The 21,710-nt window shown below is 50.9% G+C and overlaps 2 protein-coding genes across 10 annotated transcripts; both read left to right on the top strand.

The window, feature by feature from the left end:
• Nucleotides 1-540: 540 nt before the first annotated feature.
• Hoxc8 (homeobox C8) lies at nt 541-7,737 on the top strand. The gene is made up of 2 exons (XM_004872780.3): nt 541-1,034; nt 2,398-7,737. The coding sequence occupies exons 1-2, from the start codon at nt 599-601 to the stop codon at nt 2,688-2,690; spliced, it is 729 nt and encodes a 242-aa protein (XP_004872837.1). The 5' UTR covers nt 541-598; the 3' UTR covers nt 2,691-7,737.
• A 677-nt stretch (nt 7,738-8,414) lies between these two features.
• Hoxc6 (homeobox C6) lies at nt 8,415-21,687 on the top strand. Of its 9 annotated transcripts, none has more exons than XM_087209705.1 (4): nt 8,433-8,540; nt 17,321-17,487; nt 19,482-19,827; nt 20,548-21,687. In XM_087209705.1, the coding sequence occupies exons 3-4, from the start codon at nt 19,674-19,676 to the stop codon at nt 20,853-20,855; spliced, it is 462 nt and encodes a 153-aa protein (XP_087065831.1). In that variant the 5' UTR covers nt 8,433-8,540; nt 17,321-17,487; nt 19,482-19,673; the 3' UTR covers nt 20,856-21,687. The 9 variants fall into 9 exon arrangements, with proteins under 9 accessions (XP_087065834.1, XP_021106239.1, XP_087065833.1 ...); XM_087209706.1 differs by lacking the exon at nt 8,433-8,540 and adding an exon at nt 9,261-10,592; XM_087209708.1 differs by lacking the exon at nt 17,321-17,487 and having other exon boundaries at nt 8,415-8,540; nt 19,665-19,827.
• Nucleotides 21,688-21,710: the final 23 nt, after the last annotated feature.

The following is a 21,710-nucleotide window of genomic DNA, read 5'->3' as shown; positions in this document are numbered from 1 at the left end:
GAGAGGAAGAAAAAGAGAAGCAGGGGCAGAGAGGCACCTTCAAATCTGAATGCGTACCAGACTATTAGCTAAGGCTGACTCGCCACCCCCTACACACACCACACCCCATCCCCCCTCTTATCCCTCCCCTTCCTCCAGGTCCCCCCAGCCCTGAACCCCTCAACCCCTGCTAGCGCCCTCTCTCTCTCTCTCTCTCTCTCTCTCTCTCTCTCTCTCTCTCTCTCGCCTGTCTTCATGTCGTGGATTGATGAACGCGAATCGCGTGTAAGCGCCGCCACCGCCGGGAGTCTGAGGAATTCGCCTGGGCTGTTAAAGGAAAGAGCTAAGTGAGAGAGCGCGAGCTCTACCTACCGACAGTGAAGAGAGCCGCCGCCAACGCCGCCGCCGCCGCGCCGCTCGCCGCGCCACCGCCCGCGCCCAGACCCGGAGCCGGCACCGCGGCGCCCCCACCTGCCCGGCCCCCAGCCCACCAGCCCAGCCCAGTCCGGGGAGCCCGCCGGCCTGGGGTTCGGTCCCGGGGGGAGGGGAGTTTCGGGGGTCCCAGGCGGGGGAGCCGTGAGCCAGAGGGGAGGGGGCCGCGGGTTTTCATGTACCCAGCATGAGCTCCTACTTCGTCAACCCCCTGTTCTCCAAATACAAAGGCGGCGAGTCCCTGGAACCGGCCTATTACGACTGCCGGTTCCCTCAGAGCGTGGGCAGGAGCCATGCGCTGGTGTACGGGCCCGGCGGCTCGGCGCCCGGCTTCCAGCACGCCTCGCACCACGTCCAAGACTTCTTCCACCACGGCACCTCCGGCATCTCCAACTCTGGCTACCAGCAGAACCCATGCTCGCTTAGCTGCCACGGAGACGCCTCCAAATTCTATGGCTACGAGGCGCTCCCCAGACAGTCCCTTTATGGGGCTCAGCAAGAGGCGAGCGTGGTGCAATATCCCGACTGTAAATCCTCCGCCAACACTAACAGTAGCGAAGGACAAGGCCACTTAAATCAAAACTCGTCTCCCAGCCTCATGTTTCCATGGATGAGACCCCACGGTGAGAAGCCTTTTCTCTTTCCCCCTCGGTCTCCCGCGCTCTGGGGTCTTCCCCCCCTCCCTCGCCTCCTTTTTGTCTGCCCTCGGTTCCCTCCTGGCTTGGGGGTCTCTCCTGCCCCACCCACCCTCCCCCTTGCCTGGGTGGGTTTCTCGAGGTTGGGAAGGCTTGGCTGGGGGTGGGGCAGGGGGTAGCTTGGACATTTTAGGGATTGGGGTGAAGGTGGAGGAAAGGTGGGGTGTGGGTGCAAAGGGTTAAAAGTCGTTTCCTTCATGTCTGTCTGTCTACCTGTCTGTCTCTCCCTCTCCCGATCTCTAAAGTCAAAGTTAGGGAGGTGGCTGGTAAGGGTACCCTGGGGTTATCAGTCTTTGGAGCTGATGACCAGTCTCTCCAGAGACGGAGAGCCTGCAGTCCAGGGCAGTGGCCAGGCTATCTTGGATTTCAGGGAGACCCTAGTTTCTCTGTCTTAGTCAGAGAGAATGCCGGGACCCCAAGGACAGACACTTTGGCTCTCTAAGGTCCTTACTGCCTGCTCTCAGAGAACTAGCCCAAGGGCCACTACCCCAACTTTTCGGTACTTCCCCCCAGTTGAAGAGAGGACAGGAAGCCAGAGAAGAAGAAGAAATAGTGCTCCAAAGGAGAACGGCTTACAGATAGGAGTGTGTGGGGGATCCAGAGGACCCCAACCAGGCTCCCCTCCAATCAAGGGCTTGTGTGGTTTCCCTGGACCTAAGGACTCTCTCAGGCCATGAGCCCCTCTAAGGGTGGCTGGCGCCTCACGGCCCAATTTCGAAGTACAGGGGGAAGTGATAAAACGACAAGTTCCGGCAGGGATGGCCCGTGATTTATTTGCTGGTCTCCAGTTAGCAATCAGGCAGAGCACTGATAAATTCCAAGAGATCAATTATTTTTCTTATTGGAAAAGCATTAGGCAGAGAGAGAAGGAAGGAGGGGGCAGTGAGCAGAGCCCCCTCCTTTATCCCCAACCCTTTTTCCTTTCTTTGGGAAACAGATTCCTCCCCAGCCCTGCTCACTAAATGCCATTCTGCACTTGTAAACAAAGCTGCAAGGACCAGTTTCCTGCGATTGCAGGCCTGGGACACTCTGCAGGGCTTCCCGGGCCCTTTCAAGCCCCCAGTGTTCAGATAACCCTATTCCGGGTCCCTACTCTCAACCCACCTCCCAAGGTGAAACCAAACCAAAACAATCCCCCAAACTTTTCTGCCCTTGCTTGCCTTAGGCTTTCACCACCTGAGGAGGACAGAGAACTGGGGAGACCAGAGGGGGAACTTTAGGGGAGGCAGAATGACAGGAGGAAACCAGCCCCCACCCAGACATAACCAGACTGGGGTTCTGTTCTGTCCAGCTCCCGGGCGGCGCAGCGGAAGGCAAACTTACAGCCGGTATCAGACCTTGGAACTAGAAAAGGAGTTTCTCTTTAATCCTTATTTGACACGAAAGCGCCGGATTGAAGTCTCTCATGCCCTGGGACTGACTGAGAGACAAGTGAAGATCTGGTTCCAGAACCGAAGGATGAAGTGGAAAAAGGAGAACAACAAAGATAAACTGCCTGGGGCCCGAGATGAGGAGAAGGTAGAGGAAGAAGGAAATGAGGAAGAGGAGAAAGAAGAGGAGGAAAAGGAAGAAAATAAGGACTAAGCAAAAAAGAGAAAATTCCCCCCTTTAGCAAGTCCCTTGAAGTTTCGTTTTATGGTAGCAGATAAATTGAGAAGTTTACGACTGTCATTTGCTTTTATAGAGAATAGAATGACACTCACAACTCTAACTACCTGTCAGATACTTGCAGCTCTGGTTTTATTACCTTTGGACTTCCCTTGCTCTTTATTTGTTTGGGGGCTGAAAGAGGGAGACTGAGACACAGAGAAAAGTTCAGACTGTGTTCCACTCCTTGCCCCAACACACTTGTCCCAATTCCCATCTTCTGAGTCCTTCCTGGATGTTAAGGTCTGAGACCTGGCCTCCTCACCCCTCTCTGCCACTTGCCACTCTGCTCCCACCTCCCTGTTTCTCTGGTATTTATTTTAGAGGGGAAATCCCTCAAAATGGAAAGAAGACTCCTGACTTGGCTTTTATGCTAGGATTAGTGTACTAAATTTATTTTTAAAAAAGAAAGGAAAGAAAAAATGAAGAAAGATAGGAAAAGAGAGGGGCGATATTAAAAGAAATAAGGAAAAGATAGCAAAGAATATCCCCTCCCCCTCTGTGGAGCTCCCAGTTTAGAAAACCCCCTTGACTTTCTCTAGGAACCTGACAGAAACCTGCCCCCTTCTAAGGGGTGAATAGGGCCTGCTGTCCGCCTCTAAAACCTTACCTAGCCATCCCATGGTCACTCGGGCCCATGCCTTTCTTGCCTTTGCCTTTGCTGTTTGCTGTTTAATTTCTATTCTTTTGGGCCCGGCTTCCTCTGAGCTACATTAGTGTTAGTGCTCAGAAGCCACCATAATCATGAAAATAATAATAATACTGATGATAAATCTTTAACATACTACCTAAAGGGAACCTGCAATAATCTTGGAAAAGAAAAAGAGAAAAAAAAATTTTTAATCCTACTATAGGAGAAAAAAAGAGAAAAAAATGAAAAATGAAAAAAAGGAAGAAAAGAATGAAACCTCCAACGTATTTTATCACTACCTATAGAAAGAAATCCTGCTTTGAGAGTATTCGTAATGCAGTTTTGTTGTCGTTTGTTGCTGCTTATTTCACTAAGAAAAACCCAACAACTGAGACTGCCTAGCCCAGCCCGCCGGTCCTGTGCGCTTTTATCGTGCTTATAACCCCAGTAGAGTAGAACTAAATTGCACTGAATGTATAGTTAACTCTGTCTTGAATTCTCTGTTTATGCAACGTGCTTGAAAGAAAAAAATGTTAAAAATATATCTATAATAATAATTTTTGGTCATTTGTCTTTATGTCCAGCTATGAATGTAGATTTTGTGTCCTGACAGCCCTGTTCCTGGTCCAAGTACTTTGTATTGTATACGTGAGTCATAATAAAAAAAAAAGGAGAAAAATATTTGAAGATGGAATGATTTGCTCTTTCTCTACATCTTTCCCCCATTCTTTACCCCCTCCCTCCTCAGTCCCTTTCCAAACTTTCTGGAAAATGTCTCCACAGATCTGGCTTTGAGGTGGGGGAACTCATGTAGGAGCAGCCTGGGAGTGGAGAGAACAGGCTAGGCTGGGAGGGCAGGTGACAGGAGTGGGGCCTGAGAAGAAGGGGAAGAATAGAACATTGGCAGAAAGAAGGATATACCAGCATGCTCTTGGGGAAAACTTGGCTCCAAACAAAGTGGGTTTCTAGGTGCTAGGACCCCAACAGGAAGGAAGATCTCATTTATGCACCCTCCTCCTCAGCTCTGGGCTGGGCCCAGACAAAGAATCTACCCCATGCCCCTCCAAAGCTATGCCTTTTTCTTCTAGGGACTAGGCCTGAGGCGAAGGCTGAGGAAATGGGGTTCTGTCCACACTCTTCACTTGCTCCTTGTGGCCAGATCTTGACACCCTGTACCCAGCACTGGAATAGTGAACAGGGTAGATGGGAGTGTGAGGCTCAAGGCAGCTGACCTGCCAGGAAAGCTTGACTGGAAGATGCCTAATGAGAAGAGCTGCTAAGTGATGGGGCTGAAGAGGTTTCACCCTGGGGCACAGGGGAGGAGAAAGGGAATGGTGAGCTGGACTAAGCAGCCTGGGTCCACATCTTGGAATTCAGATTGTCAGCACAAGGCCTCATCATTGCCACTCAGCCTCCTTGTGTCCACTCCAGCCTGTGCTGACTGGTCCAAGCCTTCTCCAGGCTTCACCTTGGCAATTGGGCAGCTTGCCCGGCCCCCTTAGTATAGGCCATTGGCTTGGGGGGATGGGCCTCTTGAGTAGACCATCCCCACTACAGCCACAGCAGGGTAAAGGGAATCTCCATTAGAATGTCATTCCCTTAAATACAGTTGAAGGCTCAGGGACCCAGAGGGCAAAGGGGTCTCTCACTTCTCTCTGGAAGTCCTACACAGAGAACTCTGTTTATGCCAATAAGATTCTGGTCAAATAATCTCAAATTCCAGAGATACAAATCTTCTGACTCAGCAAGCAGAGTGGGGAAAGGGAAGAGGAGGAGATCTTCTGGTCTCCAAAACCAGACCCCTGTTCCCCTCTCTCTCTCTCTCTCTCTCTCTCTCTCTCTCTCTCTCTCTCTCTCTCTCTCTCTCTTTCTCCTCCCCCCTCCCAGATATAGGCCCAGAGCAGACCTTGCATGTCTATTTCCCAGGGACACCAGCCCCTGGCTCCCGTAAAAAGTGGTCCCAAGTACTGGATTGGGTCAAGCGGACGTTCACAGGGGACTCCTGCAGCTCGAGAGAGGCTGCGGGTTGGAAGCAAAGGCTGCGGGAATGGCTTCCAGCAGGAGCTCTGGGGATATCTACCGAACCTTGGGTCCGGGCTGGGCTGCGAGTTGAGGAGCCAGCCTGCTAACCCCATATGGGCATAGAGGCCCCAAAAGAGCATTTCGCTGCTCCTCCCTCAGGTCTCCTCACAGACGTCCCCGTCATGCTCCGAGGGATGGCTGAGGGCCCTTTCATTTTCAAATATAGAATTATGATTGCTATTAATAAAAATATCTGGCCCAGTACGCAAGCGGGATGAGCCCTGCATGAAGCGGTTCTGAAGGGCCTCCTCGCCTTCCTCCACGCCAAATGCCCCATTCATCCTAGGCCCTGCTTAGCAATGTCCATGGCCCCAAGCGCGCGGCGCAGGGCGGGGTGCGTCTGGCGCCGGCTTCGTTGGAAATGTCGGGCAACTGGAGGGTCAGACCAATAGAACCCCAGCCAGCCCCTCATGCAGCACCAGCTCCCCCGCTCCTCTTGCCCACCACCTCTGTTTTCTCGTTTGGAAAGAAAAGCAGGTAAAATCCCGTTTTATGGGGGAACGTAATTGCGAGCGGGATGCGCTCTCTTTAGAAATACGTTCTCCCAAATGATCCCGCCGTCCCATTACCGGAATGGGGACCATTCTACTGCACATAGGACTTTCTCCCATTCTTTACTTTTTTATTAGCCAATCAAAGTGGCTTCCGAAAGCTATTTGTGATTTGTGAAAAATAGTATCTTTCAAAATGCTGAGTTGAAGCATCTCGCTCACTTCGCCTTGAATTTACTATTCCAATCTCAACGGTAGAGACAGGATAATGTAGCTATTAAGCTGGGGGGCAAATTCGTTTCTCTGGCTTTTAAAAAAGTTCTCCGCATTTTCTCTCCCTCTGCTCTCTTATTTCAGAGGCCAAGAAAGGTGCTGGTGTTGAAGAAATCTGGGGGGCCTGAGGGTGTAGTGAGCATTCTGAAGAGCTCCTTGGGGGAGCCCTTGAGTGGGAGGATGGGTTGGCCTCCCCAGTTGAGATGCCCCGTGACTTTCTGGACTTCCTGGTGTCTGGGAAAGCCACCCCCAGCCCCAAATAGAGAGAAGTCAGGACAGGTTGGGCCACAGACTAGAAGTAAAATTTCCGGTGCGCTGCCCGCAGGGCGGTCCCATTCTCCCCGCTGCCCATTGTGAAAAGCTGGGCCAGTGCTTTCTTGTCGTAATTTTTAACTACCTGTTATAAAATTTATGGGTGGGTTTGTAAAAGAAATGAGGTCTCTGCATCCGGCTAAGGCAACTGTTTTTGCTTACTGTGGAGGAAGTTTGGGGAGACGGTGAAGGATCCCCTGTTGGCTGGGGTGGGGGTACCCAGCATTGACTTTCGTGCCAGCTCTCAATGCCCGACCGAGGGGAGAGCTGCTGGGCTTCAAATCTCCAGCCAGTGGGGAGAGTGGCTGAGCTGTAAACCATCACCAAATAGTATTTATTCTGGACTTCCCATACTGGGCTCACTACAAAAATTAGGGGTCTGGAGAAGTAGAGAGGGGGTGGTTGGAATTTTTGCGCAGCAGATAGAATTCAGGGCGCTAAAGAGGTTCTTCTTTCAGGGCCTCAGAGATACATCCCAGAGGTCTAGACACCAAACTAGGAAATTTTTCTGAAAAAGGCAGGTGGGTGTGGGTTACCTGACAAGATCGGAAAGGCTTCAAACTGCCCTGCACCTCAAAGAAAAAGGAAATGGGGACCAAGAGAATGGGCTATAATTTTGGCTTTACGTCTAAAAAGATTGTAAGCTGCCATTAGAAACTAGGGGATGTAGAGTCTTTGCGCTAGGGATGGTCTTGGGCTGGGGGTAATGGCATTCTGTCTGAGGAAGGGACCTGCGGGTGGGAGTTACTTGGAGCGCCCCAGATTCTCAGCCCTTCTGCTGCCAGGACTGCCCAGGGCTGGTCTACCCCTTCATCTCTTTTCACCACGTCCTGGGTAGCGTTGGTGGAGAAGCTGCCAGCAGTCTGTCACTTCTGATCCAGGCTGGGGTGGGGTGAAGGTTTACAAGGGGCACTCCAGTGGGAAAATAGGAAGGCTATTGGTCTCTTTCTAGGGGAAAAATTAAAAAGGCAGGGCTAGTAAAGGTATCTCCTTTCTGTCCTTTAACTTCATCAGCCCTCATTGCCCCAAGTTACAAATCTTCTCAGGATTCCCTTAGATCCAACCTTATTACCTCCGTTTATGAAGGAAAATGTTTAAAATTCAGAACAGTAAAAGGAGGTAGCCTACCTCCAGCGCCAGAACCCCTTCTTCTCTCCTCCCTCCATCCCCTCTCTGCTGTCCGAGCTCGCCTGCGGCAGCCGGCCGTGGGGAGTGGGCAGTGGGTGGGGGCGGGATGGGGTGGGGGGATGCTCCCTTTCGGAGAGAATTGGGTAAACATGGCGACCGCGGCGCCCATTTGCACACGCTACACAAATGCATCGCATTCCCGGTTGTTTGCAGAAAATTTACAGCTGAGTAATAAAAGTTTACGATCGACTCACAAGTTGGATTGGCCACAAGAAGTCATGTGGATTCCATCCATGAACGTGAACTTTTTATTGTGGTTTGTCCGTTCGGAGCGCTCCGCAGAACAGTCCTCCCTGTAAGAGCCTAACCATTGCCAGGGAAACCTGCGCTGGTCGCTCCCTTCATTACCAGTATTTTTTATTAATCTGATTAATAATTATTTTCCCCCTGTTTAATTTTTTTCCTTCCAGGTGGAGTTGCCGGAAGCTGGGGGTACCTGGGGAGGGCGGGGAGGGGAGGGGAGAGGCTGGAGTTGAGGGCATTTCCCTCTCTCCCCCCGGCCCTCTGGCCCCCAAGGGGCAGGAGGAATGCGGGAGCAGTTGAGATAAGGGAGCTGCAGACGCCTCCACCCCTCCCCTCAATCCCGCTCTCTCCCTCCGGTCCCCTTCCCGCAACTTTCCTTAATTTTATTTGGCTTTTTGAGGCTCAGAACTATTCTTTTTTTATTTTTACCTTTATATAAAGTATATGTGTGTGTGTGGAGCTGAGACAGGCTCGGCAGCGGCACAGAATGAGGGAAGACGAGAAAGACAGAGAGTGGGAAAGAGAGGCAGAGAGAGAGGGAGACAGGGAGAGTGACAGCAGCGCCCGGTAAGTGTTTCCTTATTGGTTCAAATATGTAACTAATGGTCCGTAGCTGGGTGGCGGTTTCAAGATAAGGACAGCAGCGGCTTGTCTTGGTTAGAGAGGAGAGGGGGCTGGCGAGAGGGTGGGCGCGTGAGTAATTATGGGGAAGGAAAGTGGGGGGGGGGGAGGTGGAATATTGGCACCTGGTAGGGGGCGAATGTGTTGTCCTGATGTCACTGCGCGCCGAAGTTCGGGATCGGGAGACTAGAGGACTTCGCCTGTGGGGCGGAAGTCCGGGGTCTGCCTGATGCCCACCGTGTCTGTACCTGTTTATTCTAGACCTGCCTACTTACTCTTGGTTAATGGGACTGAGACGGAGGTGCCTGGAAGCTGAAACTCCAGGGCAGGAGAGAGAACCTGTAGGCTTTGCCCATTGCCCCTTGAGCGACGTCAGCCCCTCGACCCCCAAACAAACTTTCCAGCGCCCCCTCCCTGTCGGGCAGCCCCCTCCCTCCTAGAGAGCGCGACCGCCAGAGCTCACACATGCGCAGTGTGGGCCCAGGGCCGCGCCGTGGAGCAGGAAGCGAGTATAGCTTGGCGGGCGACGGGCGGCGGGCGGCGGGGCCTGTTAATTGGCAATTAGGGGGGAGGCTGGTGGCTGGTGCGCGTCGGCCGAGGGGAAAGCGTCTGCTCACCCCCTGCTCCCGCCGCCCCCCCCCCGGTGGAGGGAAGGGTGGGAGGTGCCCTGCACTGCGGGTGGAGGGTGGGGGTGGGGGATGCAGTACTCAAAAGCCATCTTGTGCTCGGAGAAAAGAGGCCTATCCGCTCTCCTTTCCTAAGGCTGGCGCCCTCCACCCGCAACCGCAGCCACTCCACCAGGGATGCCCAGTGAACTGTTTCACCCGCTTCGCTTGGCTGCTCTGAGCTAGGATCTGCCCTGTCCGGGGCAGAAGTGGGAATGGAGAAGGTCCCAGACTGGGTGGAGACAGGCCAGGCCTCCTGGGTGCTGCGGCGGCAGCTAGGACTCACAGGGCGACTGGCTTGTGCAAGAGCAGCGTCTGAATAGGGTGGCCCGGGAGAGTCCTGGGTGCTCAGGATCGTCCTAATAATTGGTGCTAATGGAGTGTTGTATAGTCTTAACCTGACACATCTGGTTTCATAACACAGTGGCTTAATTTCTTCCAAATGTACGTGGCCCTGAATATGTTGCAGTTTGATATATGACCCCGCCCTGCTCCCACCAGCCTGAGTCGGATGCAGCCCTATAAGTGTGAGTTTCCGTTTATAAAGAGCGACGCACACACGAAAATGCTTACACATCCAAGCAGACACACCCCAGAACTGGGGCGGGGGCAGAATCCTGGCAAGATTCGAGAGTCTGAGGGCCAGACTCACCTTCAATCCGAGCCAACAGCACTCCCATCCTCTCCCAGGGCGCGCGATTGAGATTCTGAGCGAAGCCCGCGTGGGGGAGGGGAACACTCCTCGATTTCCTGTTTAAACCCTGACTCGTCGTCTGGGGAGGGGTTGGGGAGGAGAAGAAACCCGTTTTTATCAAATTGTTAAAACTATAGTTCGACTGCATTCAAATCAAACCCCTTGGGCCCGAGCTGACAGTGAATCTTCTCTCCCCTCCCCCTACAATCCCCTTCCCTTCCTCTTCTGCCCCCCCAAAAGTCCCCTTTCGCAGCCGACATAAAGGCCTCTGAGGTATTCTCCCGAGGGAAGAAATGGCATTTTCTCTCCCCCTTCCTACCCGCCCCCCCCCAATAGCACTGGTGTATCGGCAGAGGCGTCTGCCAAGGGGCTAATTTCGCGTTCCTTGTTTACGATCGAGAAAAACGCTTGGCTGTCCCCAAATGGGCCCAGCCCGCCGACTGCTCTGCTGCCGCGCGCTCTCCGGCCGCTTTGGCGCGGCCCGAGGTCTGACGCCTCGGGGAACCAGGCTGTGGCAGGCCGGGACCCGAGGCTGTGGGACCTGAAAAGGGCAAGGGGAGTACGGTGGGACGGTGGAGGGGCCCGGGAGGCCCGAAAATGGGAGCCTATCTTCCGGAGTATTGTGGGAACCGCTGACCGGTGAGGCCTCTATTTCTCTTTCGCCTGTATTTTGTCCGCCCACGCCCCTGTGGATCGCCGCACTGGCGAGGGGACTGGCGGGGGGGGGGGGGCACGAGTCTCCTTTGTTTGTCCCCTAAAGAAAATCGTTTCCAGAAAAGGCTATTCGGGCCAGTAAGATTCACCTGGGATATTGGAGGGCCCCCTCCCATCAGAGAGGCGGGCCTGGGCGAGGCTGGGGTATTTCTCTAGGCCTGCAGGGATCTAGTTTAATCTGCTAACAGGGAGAGATATCTGGGTGCTAGGGTGCGAGGTTGACCGGCTAACAGCACCATCCTGAGGTGTCTTTATATTTCTATAGATTCTTGTGCCCTTCTGAGGCCCCCACCTTACTTTGTGTCCTTCACCCCTAGATGTCTCTTCATGAGACAGAGGGATGAAGAGAAAGCATAGTAGCCGTGATTGGCCCTGGTTTTCCTCTTCTCTTCTCACGGTCTTCCCAGGGGATAAACCAGACCCCGACACCAGTCCTCTGCTTCCCAGTTAGTTACTTTCACTTTTCCCCCTTTTGCGTCTCCTCTGACACTCAAATAGAAGCACAAGAGGGGTCACCAGTGGCAACCCTCAACCTCCTTGCAGGCCAAATTCTCTGTTGATGTGGTCCTCACTGCAGGAGAGCTCTTCTGTGATTATCTAATAATAACCAGGGTGGCTGAGAATAGAATCTGGCTCAAGGACTCTGCACACTCAGGGCTGAGTCTGGGCAGAGACACTGATCTGGGATCACGGCCTGGCAACTTTTCCCAGAGCCCAGGGCCCCAGCGTTCCCCCAGCCCACTCTTTGGGCACCCCCAGACATGCCCTTTATAGGGCTTTGTCAGCCCTGCTATCCACTCTATTTCATGCACCAGTTCCTAGCTAAAGAGAAATGGGCAGAGCAAATCCTTTTGCTCCTTGGTCTGAGAGTTTTGATCCCCATGGAGAATTCGACCTTGTTTGGAGAAGGCAACCTTGTTGGGTTGGCTGTTGTGTTCTGAAACCAGGCTCTAGTTTTCTACATGTGTCATATACAGGCTCAAGTGTACAGACTTAGAGACTCATGCATGAATATATAGAGACTCATGTTTCTTCAGTGGCTAATTGTGTATTACCATGCCTATATTCATTCAAACACCATTTTATGTGCATGCAAAATTTTGTTAGCCCTTACTAGTTGAGAGTGAGCTCCTGGGAGCACTGGGTACACCAAAGACACTCTCTGTGCTTTTCTGCTGGAAATATGTGTGCACTGGAATCGGAGTATGCGGGTTATACTAACCAACGGATGCTACAAGAACTTTCTCAGACATTACTGCTTTTGCTGGTCAAGCACCAGGGCTGAGGGAATACTAAACCCTTTCTGCTTTCCCGCCTCATCTTCGTATATACGCCCCAAATTTCAGACTATCTTAGAATGGGAACTCAGACATCTTAAAAATGAGGTTTATGGGCTCTTTCGTGGGTGTGATGAGCCTGTAAGCAGTTCTGAAGAGCCAGAGATGGACTCTGGATGTGAAAATCTCCCTGGAGCTGTGCAGGGATTAGAGTGGTTTAGTAAAGTGGCCCCCAGGTAGTGGTCTGGGATGGCTTTGGTCAGGGTGCTTGGAGAAGCTGGTGAATGGTATATGTGCTGCCGAAGTGAGCACAGAAGCTGGTGAATGGATAAAGCAAGCCAGAACTGATTCGGTGAATGAACATTTCTTCCTCTTCCTGCATGCCCTGCCCACTCAACCCCACTTCAGACTTGCCTGTGTGTTTAGGGGACTGATTAGAAATTCTCTAAATCCCCCAAATATCCAAATCTTGTTACTGGTGGGGCTGCATTTTAATTCTGTCTGCTACCTGAGCTAGGACAAGGCCAGACTAGCAGAGAAAGCTGGTGGAAGCTATTTAGGAGCCTTCAAACTGGGCCCTGCTGGCTGGGGCCTGGAGTACTGAGTATGCACTGCTGCTGGGAATTAATCGGGCTCCTTTCCCAGCCTTTCTTGTTTCCAGGGCCGGGAAGACAGGACAGAAGGAAAATATAAATGTTAGTGGAAAGCTCTATAAAAGAAAGTGAGGACAGGAAGGGAACTGGAGGGGTTTTCTCCGCTGCTTCCGATGTACTAAGGTTCCTCCCAAGAATCTCACGAGCAGACAAGCTGTGACCAGAGGCTGTAGTTTTCTTCCACCTTCCTTCTACCACCTCTGAGGGCTTTCGGGCCTTGGCCACTCTGGGCGCTGGGGTAACATTACCCCCAGAATGGTGCCCCTTACCCAGCCCAGGGCCTCTGCCACGGTGCTGCAGCCATCCCTGTTTATTGTGTCTGTGAGTTGTTTACTTGTTTTGTCTGCTGCCACCCTGTGTCTGAAACCCGCCAAACCAGCAAATTTGCCTAGGAGAACAAAGTGCAGTGCGACCCCAAATTCCCTCCCCCCCCAGCACCCTCCTCCTGCCCATTCCAGCTCCCTAATTCTCACTTTCTGAGGGAGGAAGCAGAAATTGTCATAAAATAAGGCCGCTGATTATAGGGTCAGGGGAATTATGGGGACACCATAAAGCTCCGGGTGTCCGGGTGTCCTAGTGGCGGAGAGACTTATAAGCAGTCCTCCTCTTGCCTCCAGCTTTTCTTCCTTTCCCCTGGTAACTGCTTGGTTAAGGGGGCCACAGTCATTGAGGAAGTTGAGCCTCTGTCATCACACTTCTCCATTTCTTTCTGCAGGAGATTCTCTGAGGCAGAGGTTGTTGGTTTTAAATCAGGGCAATGTTGGAGGATTCATAAAGCTGGATAAAGCCTGTGGTTCTCCCTTCACTCTCCACCCCTCAAAATAGCAGCGAATTTTTAAAAATCCTAGAAAATTAAGTTGCCCCTTCCCCAAAGATCCTATAAATCTCCAATCATGCCAGGTGTAGTCAGAGAGGCTGCTGTTTGCCTTTAATTTTTCTCCTGGCTCTCAAATCTAAGAGTATCATCAAAGTAAGTAATATTCTTGTGTCTGAAATTAACTCCCCCTCCCCATCTCCTGCCCTCTTTTCACCAGCACAGAACAAATGGGTCTTTCAGATTGCAAACAGTAAAGGATAAAATTATTTATAGGGAAATGAGGGTGATGTTTTATTGTTGGTTTATTGTTCCAGAACATAATAACATTTTATTTTCAAGTGGGAGAAGTTAGACCAGGAAGAAGAGAAGGAAAGGGGAAAAAAAAGTGAGAGAAGGCTACGTGTGTGCCCACACACAAAGCTTCTGCAGCTGTACATAACATTTATGACATTTACAATTTCCACATGACAACTCACTGTGACGTCATAAATGCCAAGTTCTTGATTTTTACAATTCTCATAAACCTCCAGAATGGGTCCAAGCAATGTTCCATGTTGAGGGGAAGAAGAGAAACCAGGAAGTTGGGGATCCTTTGCTCTAATGCATAGCAGCACACCCTTACTGTCCCTCCTTCATCCTCTGATAACCTCCTGAGGTCCTAAGATATTCTGAATATTCTGGATTTTAACTTTTCCTCCTGGGCCAAGCGGGGCCACTTGCTTTGCCTTCCTGAAGTGTCCCAAGGTGTCTGAGCTCCTTCCCAGTCCCCAGCGGGGATGAGGTGCTGAGTCCCCTCCTCAACTGATATTCAGCTGCTTGGGATAAAGGTGGAAGACTTGAGGGATAGGCCTCAAAAAGCCAGAATTTTTTTTCCCAAATGGAGACAGAAGAGGGCTCAGAGCTAAGTGTGGTGGAGCAGGGATACTTGGGGCTTATTTTATTTTTTAATCTTCATCTGGAGAAGTGACTTGAAAAGCCAGATAGAACACCAATGCAAGGGTTTGTGTCTGTTGATAGTAGCAGCAGTTAAATGGGGTTCCAGTAAGGAAGAGCCAGGTGAAAATACAGAAAGAGACAGGAGAGGAAATATGACATGAGTTAGCAGAGTCCCTCCATATACCTTTTTTCTCTGTTGAATTGCAATAAAGCAAAATCAGCTCCAGCAGTCTTTCAACCTCTTCTTAGCTCGAAAAACAGAGTCACCAGTGCAGGCCTCCGAGGTGTTTGGGGCAGTTCTCAGCAGTTTGACATGCCCCATCTGGCCCCTTTCTCCTACCCCCCTCCCAGATGACCCCCAATTCCCTTCAGCTGGCCAGCCTGAACCCTGTCCCCAGAATATCAGCACCCACAAATGGCATCTATTTCCGGGTTGGGTGTGTCAAATTTCACTTTTTCCTCAAGTGTTTTCAAGCCTGAACTTTGAAAGGAGGAGTGTTCCTGTATGGAATGCAGTCTGTATGTGGAGGGAGTACTTGCCCAGAAAACTTCCCCTACCGTATCTATGAGAAACTGGGAGCCCTTTGGGTTAGCCATGCTTTGGAGTCCCTCAGCAGACCAGTCCCATGTGTTCACATTCTCTGGCGGTCGGTGAAGCTCTCTGCAATCCTTTTACTCCATTCCAAGGAGATCAAAGGAGCTCGTACACAAAACACCGGCCATTTAGGGTAGGTTTATTTTTAATTTTTAAGTAAAAAATGTAATTGTAAGCCAGTGGGGCCCGCTGAGCATTCACTCTAGAACAGCAAAGCCTTAACCAAATAGAGCTCTTGTGAGGTGAGCTGAGCAATTATTGAAACTCGGCTTTCTCTGAAAGAGGGATTTCGGCCTTTGCCCAGTGGCACAAAAGAAGACGGCAGGGCAACTGCTCTTCTCTGGCTCTGGAAAATTGGGGATGGTGTGAGACGGGTCTGGCAGATGCAGTAGCTTCCAAGCAGCCAACTGCCTTGCCCATGGAGCATTGCGTCTTGCAACTCCAGTATTGGGGTCCCTAAGCAGCCTCCGGAGGCGCCAAGCTGTAGTTGCCGGCGCCTCCGGCAGCCAGGAATGGAGTATGTATAGCAGCGAAAGGGTGAGTCACAAACATCCTCACAGAGCTAGGGATCTGGAGAGAGGAGAGTGGCAGAACCCAAACTAAGGAGTACCTTTAGAAAAGATTGTCCCCCAAATAAAAATTGCATATCTCATCCTGTTCACCTCAAGTTTCCCTCCCCACGAAATTAAATTGATATATTTCCGCACAGCAGAGTGAAAAGCAAAGGCAGACAAGGTGAGGCCTGCCCAAGAACTCTTCAGGGAGGGGGCCCAGTCCCAACCACCGGCTCCCCAGTTTAGAGCCTGAGACCTCCTAGCCTTTCTGTGGTCTGGAGCCAGGTAAGGCTGGCTGAAGTAAGAGCGCTTTCCCTAGGAAACCCCCAAGTGCCCAGTTCCAGTGCTACCCTTAGCCTTGGGGACTCTTGGCCAGTGACTGCACCCTACTCAGGCCCAAGGCACAGGCAGTAAATTCCCCTCCTATAATTAGTGCTCATGAAAAGCATGTGTTTTGGATTGGTGATGGGGGGGGGACTAGGGCAATGAGCGGCAAACTTTCCCCCTTTATTCCTTTTCTGCATTTTCAAATTCAGTTTTTTAATCCACTAATTACAGTTCCAAAAGGGAAAATCTACTCTTGACACCAAGCTCCCTCGGTATGCCTAATGTGGATTGCTGAGGGACCAGAGCAGCACAGAGACCTGCTGGCCGGATGGGGGTGTTCTCTCATTTCTCTCGGCTTGTTTTATAGAAACAAAGAAAGAGTTAGCTCCCTCCTTCCCAAGACTTGTGCATATTTACAGAGCTCAAATGCAGTTTTAATAAAACATCTGTTCTTGCTTCTGCTGATGAGTTTCCATAATTGTTTTCAGACAAATTTCACAGGAAAATATAAATATCTAGAAAAATCCAAATCCCAGCTGCCCCCCCACAGCCATTCTTTGCCAAAAAATAAAATGAGCATGAAATGAAAAAGGAAAATACAATCCAATGGAGGAAAGATCGGGCTCATCTGACCTGCTCTCCCCCCTTGGAGCGAATCCTCCAGCAAATTTCAGCTGCATAATTAAAGATCTGGCTGAAAGGAGGCTTCTTTCCCCAGGAACAGAAGGTGATGGAGGAGAATGTGTTGGAAATTAATTTTTTCAAAGGTATTTAAACAGTGGGAAATTTATTTGTATTCCTGCTTCCCCTCCTCTCCCCCTTGCAGCATTTCTGCCTTTTTCTCCAAGCAGCTGGTTTCTGTTCATTATAAATTGGTGAGACCTTTCAGTCTCTGCCCTCCGTTTAGGGACAGAATAAAGCACTTAACTTTCTGGGCCTGCAACTTACATTCTGCTCCTCAGGTCGCCCACCCCGAAGCCCACCACCTTTAGGCCCCAAAGGAGAGTGTCCTCCATTTGGGGGGCCCTTTCCTCTCCAGATCTGGCTGAGGAAGGGCTCAAAGAAACTCAGACATCCTTGCTGGGGGCGGTAGCACATGCTTCCCCGAAGCTCCTTCTTTCTTTCAAGGTACCTCCCTCCCACTCATAAAAGAGATTTAAAAATACATAGAAAATCAACACTCATTGAAAGCAAAACCTCATTAAGGCATCCTATCTTCCATCATTCAATTTGTTGTACATTGCAACAATTTAATATCTTGAAAGAAATACCACTGACATGATTTATCCCCCTGGCAATCTTGCTCCAAAAGGAGGGGGGATTTACTATTTCTTCCGGCCTCTTCTACTTGTTACACAGCTACCTTCAGGGCAGAAAGGAGGCTGAGAACTATGAGAGAGGCTACTTTTGTCCAGGGTGCACTGACTTGTTCCTGAGCTCAGCCCCAGGGTACTCCCCCCTTGTTTTTCTCTCCCCCTGCCTCTTGTCCTCCAGGGGGACTGGAGCCCCAGCCAGCTGTTGGAAACCTCTGCCCAGGCATGCTATGAATTTGAGGACAGCTGGATTCAAGAGCAAAAAGTAACTCACATTGGTGTCTATGTTTGTGTACCTGCCATGTCACCCCCAAAAGACATAACTCCTCTTAAAAATTTCTTTTTAATGTAAGTACCCTCCTCTACCCTTTCACCTTTATCTCCTTGTGAAGAAGAAAGTGTAGTCCAAAGGGAGGAACCTTTATAAGGATCTTTCCTTTACCGTTCTAAATCCCCACCGATTTCCTTCCTTTCTGAAGGAGGGAAGGGGGTGTTGGATTTTAAAAAGCAAACACAAATTGGCAGAAAGAGTCTTCAACCCCCTAACGAGGTTCACGTATTAACTGACATGTTGTCTGCACCAGCTCCTGCACACACACTCTGCTTTTGGGTTCGAAACTTTATTTTTCCCCCCTAGCGACACTCCAGGGAAATCTTAACGTTACAGAAGATGAATAAACGAGTTTTTTTTCCCAGCGTAGTCCCGTTTATGGCTTTATTGCTACCCATTGATTACTCCGCTTTGTTACACAGAAGGAAAAGATCATAAAATCCGGGCGACATCCGGGTTCTTGTTATAGTCAGCCCCCTCCCAAAAGTGAGGGGAAAAATATGCGCTTTCGCTGCTGCGTGTGCATGCCCCACTACCCTCTTTGTCAACTCAAAGCATTTTCTGCCTATGTCACGATATCAAATTAAATTTGGATCAGGAGAAAATCTCCATGTGCACATCTTCAGCTGGTTCAATTCGCCCCTTGCAGCACCCTCTGAAGCCACGGACCCAGCTGCTTTTTCCTACCTTTTTTCTCTTTTTTTTAAGCCCCAAGGTGGGGGGAAAAATGGGGTAGAAACTGCTGGGAGTCCAAGGGTGGCTGGCACTTGGACAAGAACTCCCCTGGAGCCCTTTGCCAGAGTCCTCAAGCCCCAGAACTCAGGTCCAGGGGCGCCTCCCCTGGCCGGGCAGTGAATCCAGAGGGGGTAGGGGGCTTTTGACCTCTGCAGGCTCTTGAGCCTAACCGAAGCTCACTGTCCATCAGAGCCTCACCAGTCTTCTCTTTCTGACTGGATCCTGAGTCAATTACCCCACGGGCCATGGCTGGCTCCAAATCATAAATTCTCACCAACATAAACAGGAGTTGATGTCTCTAGAAAGATTTTCAGAGTTTTCTTTCTCTTCCCTTTCTTCTCTCTGCCTCTTTTTCCTGTCTTTCCTAATGTATTTTTATACATTTTCTCCTTTAGACAAAAATGCTGCAAGAGTTTCCCCAAAAAGAGGGTCCTGAGGAGGGGGCAGAAGGGGGCTAGGAGACAGAGGGGAGCAGATGTCGCTCCCTTGGCCCACTTCAGCTTCACCACTGTACACTGTACTGTCCCCCTCACCCCTTCAAACTTCATGATTCCCCCAACCACTCTAAACTCGACTCAGTCACATTCTCCTTCCTCTGGGAGCCGTCCTTTATGAAATTTCCTTCTTCTTTTGAGTTTTTTAATTATTGGAAAAAATACATCAATTGAGTGATGGAGACTCACCCTGTGGAGTGTTAAACCAAATTTGTTGTAGCATTTCTGAGAACCCCCTGAACTGGGAGAGAGGTCTTCCCATGAACAATCAGGTTGCAATTTTAGAAGGGAGCAGATATTAAAGATGAAATTAGAAAATACAGAGATTTCTCCTGCCCAGGGTCTGGCCACAGCCGAGCAAAGTTAGCTGGGGCTGCGAGATTTCCTGGAGTATATCTCTTTCTGAGGGCTCCAAGGCCCTGATCAAGGACGGGTACCCCTCTTTTACCCCCAAACCAGTTCCCTTACACATACATTTTAAAAAGAAACCCAAGTCTTACTTTCAAAGCACACACTTAGTCTCAACTAGGGAATCAACAGAAGCAGAAGCGATTTTTTTCTCCCTTCTTGACATCTGGCTTGTGATTGGCTGGAAGGGGGTCAGCTGACTTTGTCATTTTGTCTGTCCTGGATTGGAGCCGTCCCTATAACCATCTAGTTCCGAGTACAAACTGGAGACAGAAATAAATATTAAAGAAATCATAGCCCGACCAGGTAAAGGCAAAGGGATGAATTCCTACTTCACTAACCCTTCCTTATCCTGCCACCTCGCCGGGGGCCAGGACGTCCTCCCCAACGTCGCCCTCAATTCCACCGCCTATGATCCAGTGAGGCATTTCTCGACCTATGGAGCAGCCGTTGCCCAGAACCGGATCTACTCGACTCCCTTTTATTCGCCACAGGAGAATGTCGTGTTCAGTTCCAGCCGGGGGCCGTATGACTATGGATCTAATTCCTTTTACCAGGAGAAAGACATGCTCTCAAACTGCAGACAAAACACCTTAGGACATAACACACAGACCTCAATCGCTCAGGATTTTAGTTCTGAGCAGGGCAGGACTGCGCCCCAGGACCAGAAAGCCAGTATCCAGATTTACCCCTGGATGCAGCGAATGAATTCGCACAGTGGTGAGTTTTACAGCTCCGAGATATAAATTAAATAAACTGAACTGCCTTTATGACCGGCTTCCCTAGAAGAACGGGCGGAGAGAGTTTTTTATGGCCCCATAAAAACAATCACGCTCGTCTCCTCGCTGACGCCGAGACAGGGCCCCCTCTTCTGCCCCCTCTGCTTGCCTCCCTCGCTGGCTCACAGGGGCCTGGCCTCCTCGGCCCTGACGGACTAGAGGGCTCCAAGGCAAGCTGAGGGGGCAAGAACAGGGCAGGGGGTGAAGGGAGGGGGAAAGGGTGAGGAGTCCCCCAAAGGCGAGTTAGGCTGAGAAGATGGGAGAGGACAGGACAGCAAAGTGGGGAGAAGTTTCCAAAGAGGTGGAGTGCTCAGGGATGTGGGGACCCCAGTCCTCGAGAAAATGGGCCCTTACCCTCAGTATCTGAGATTTTTCAAAATCACCTTTTAGACTGGCAGCTTTTTGCCTGGTTTTTGCCCTGCCCCCCTCCCGACGTTTCTTTGGAACCCATATCTACCTCTTATGGGAGGACTATATAAATTGGGGTCCTAGCTGTAACCCCAGTGGGGGTGGGGCAGAGCGAAGGGGTTTAGAAGGCTAGAGCTTAAGGGGGCTGCGATCTGCTGGGCAAGTTGGGAGGGCCAGGACTTCGCTAGGCGTAATCATCTTGGACAGACGCCTTGCTGATCGTTTTTAGTGTGTTTTGTGCCCGGATCTCTAGGGGTTGGCTACGGAGCGGACCGGAGGCGCGGCCGCCAGATCTACTCTCGGTACCAGACCCTGGAACTGGAGAAGGAATTTCACTTCAATCGCTACCTAACGCGGCGCCGGCGCATCGAGATCGCCAACGCACTCTGCCTGACCGAGCGACAGATCAAAATCTGGTTCCAGAACCGCCGGATGAAGTGGAAAAAAGAATCTAATCTCACCTCCACACTCTCGGGGGGTGGCGGAGGTGCCGCCGCCGACAGCCTTGGCGGAAAAGAGGAAAAGCGGGAAGAGACAGAAGAGGAGAAGCAGAAAGAGTGACCAGGACTGTCCTTGCCACCCCTCTCTCCTCCCTGGCTCATCCCAACTCTCCCCTAATCACACACTCTGTATTTATCACTGGCACAATTGATGTGTTTTGACTGCCTAAAACAAAATAAGGAAGTCAAAAGTGGACCTGAAAGTCAGCTCTGGACCCCCTCCTTCTCCACACAACTCCTCACCACGCGTCTCCTCCTCCTCCTAGCTTGTTCTCAGCGTGTCTGCAGGCCCCTTCCCCCGCCCAGGCCTGGGGGGCACGTTCCCTGAACCTCGCTTCAGGCTCCACAGATTTTCCTCCGATTGAGATCGTGCCCCCCCTTCCTTCGACGCCCCCCCCCCCCCCGAGAGCCGGCTCCGAGCCTGGGGCCTCCACTCCAGGGCCTCAGGGCCCGGCCTGGCAGCCTGGGAGGGCGGGAGGCCCCAGGAGGGCACGCCTTGGCCCTCACAGAGCCCCCAGGGCCTCCCCACAGCCCCTGCCCGGCCCCCCTGCCCCAGCAGATGCCCAGACCAGGCAAATTGTATTTAAAGATTCCTGGGGGTCATTATGGCATATTACAAACTGTGACCGTTTCTGTGTGAATATTTTTAGCTGTATTTGTGGTCTCTGTATTTATATTTATGTTTAGCACCGTCAGTGTTCCACTCTCATTTTAAAAAGGAAGAAAAAAAAAAAGAGGGAAAATTACAAAAAGAAAAAAAGTGAATGACGTTCGTTTAGCCAAGTAGGAGTAAATAAATAAATAAATCCCCTCGTGTTACCCTCCTGTATAAATCCGACCTCTGGATCCGTTCTCGAATATTTAATAAAACTGATATTATTTTTTAAAGTTTATATTCGCATTTCTGTCAGTTCGA

Source organism: Heterocephalus glaber, unplaced genomic scaffold (assembly GCF_053883595.1).
Source record: "Heterocephalus glaber isolate CG9 unplaced genomic scaffold, H.glaber_assembly_v1.0 deba00001060, whole genome shotgun sequence".
In the NCBI taxonomy this organism is placed as follows: domain Eukaryota; kingdom Metazoa; phylum Chordata; class Mammalia; order Rodentia; family Bathyergidae; genus Heterocephalus; species Heterocephalus glaber.
This window is presented reverse-complemented; position numbering and strand designations above follow the sequence as displayed.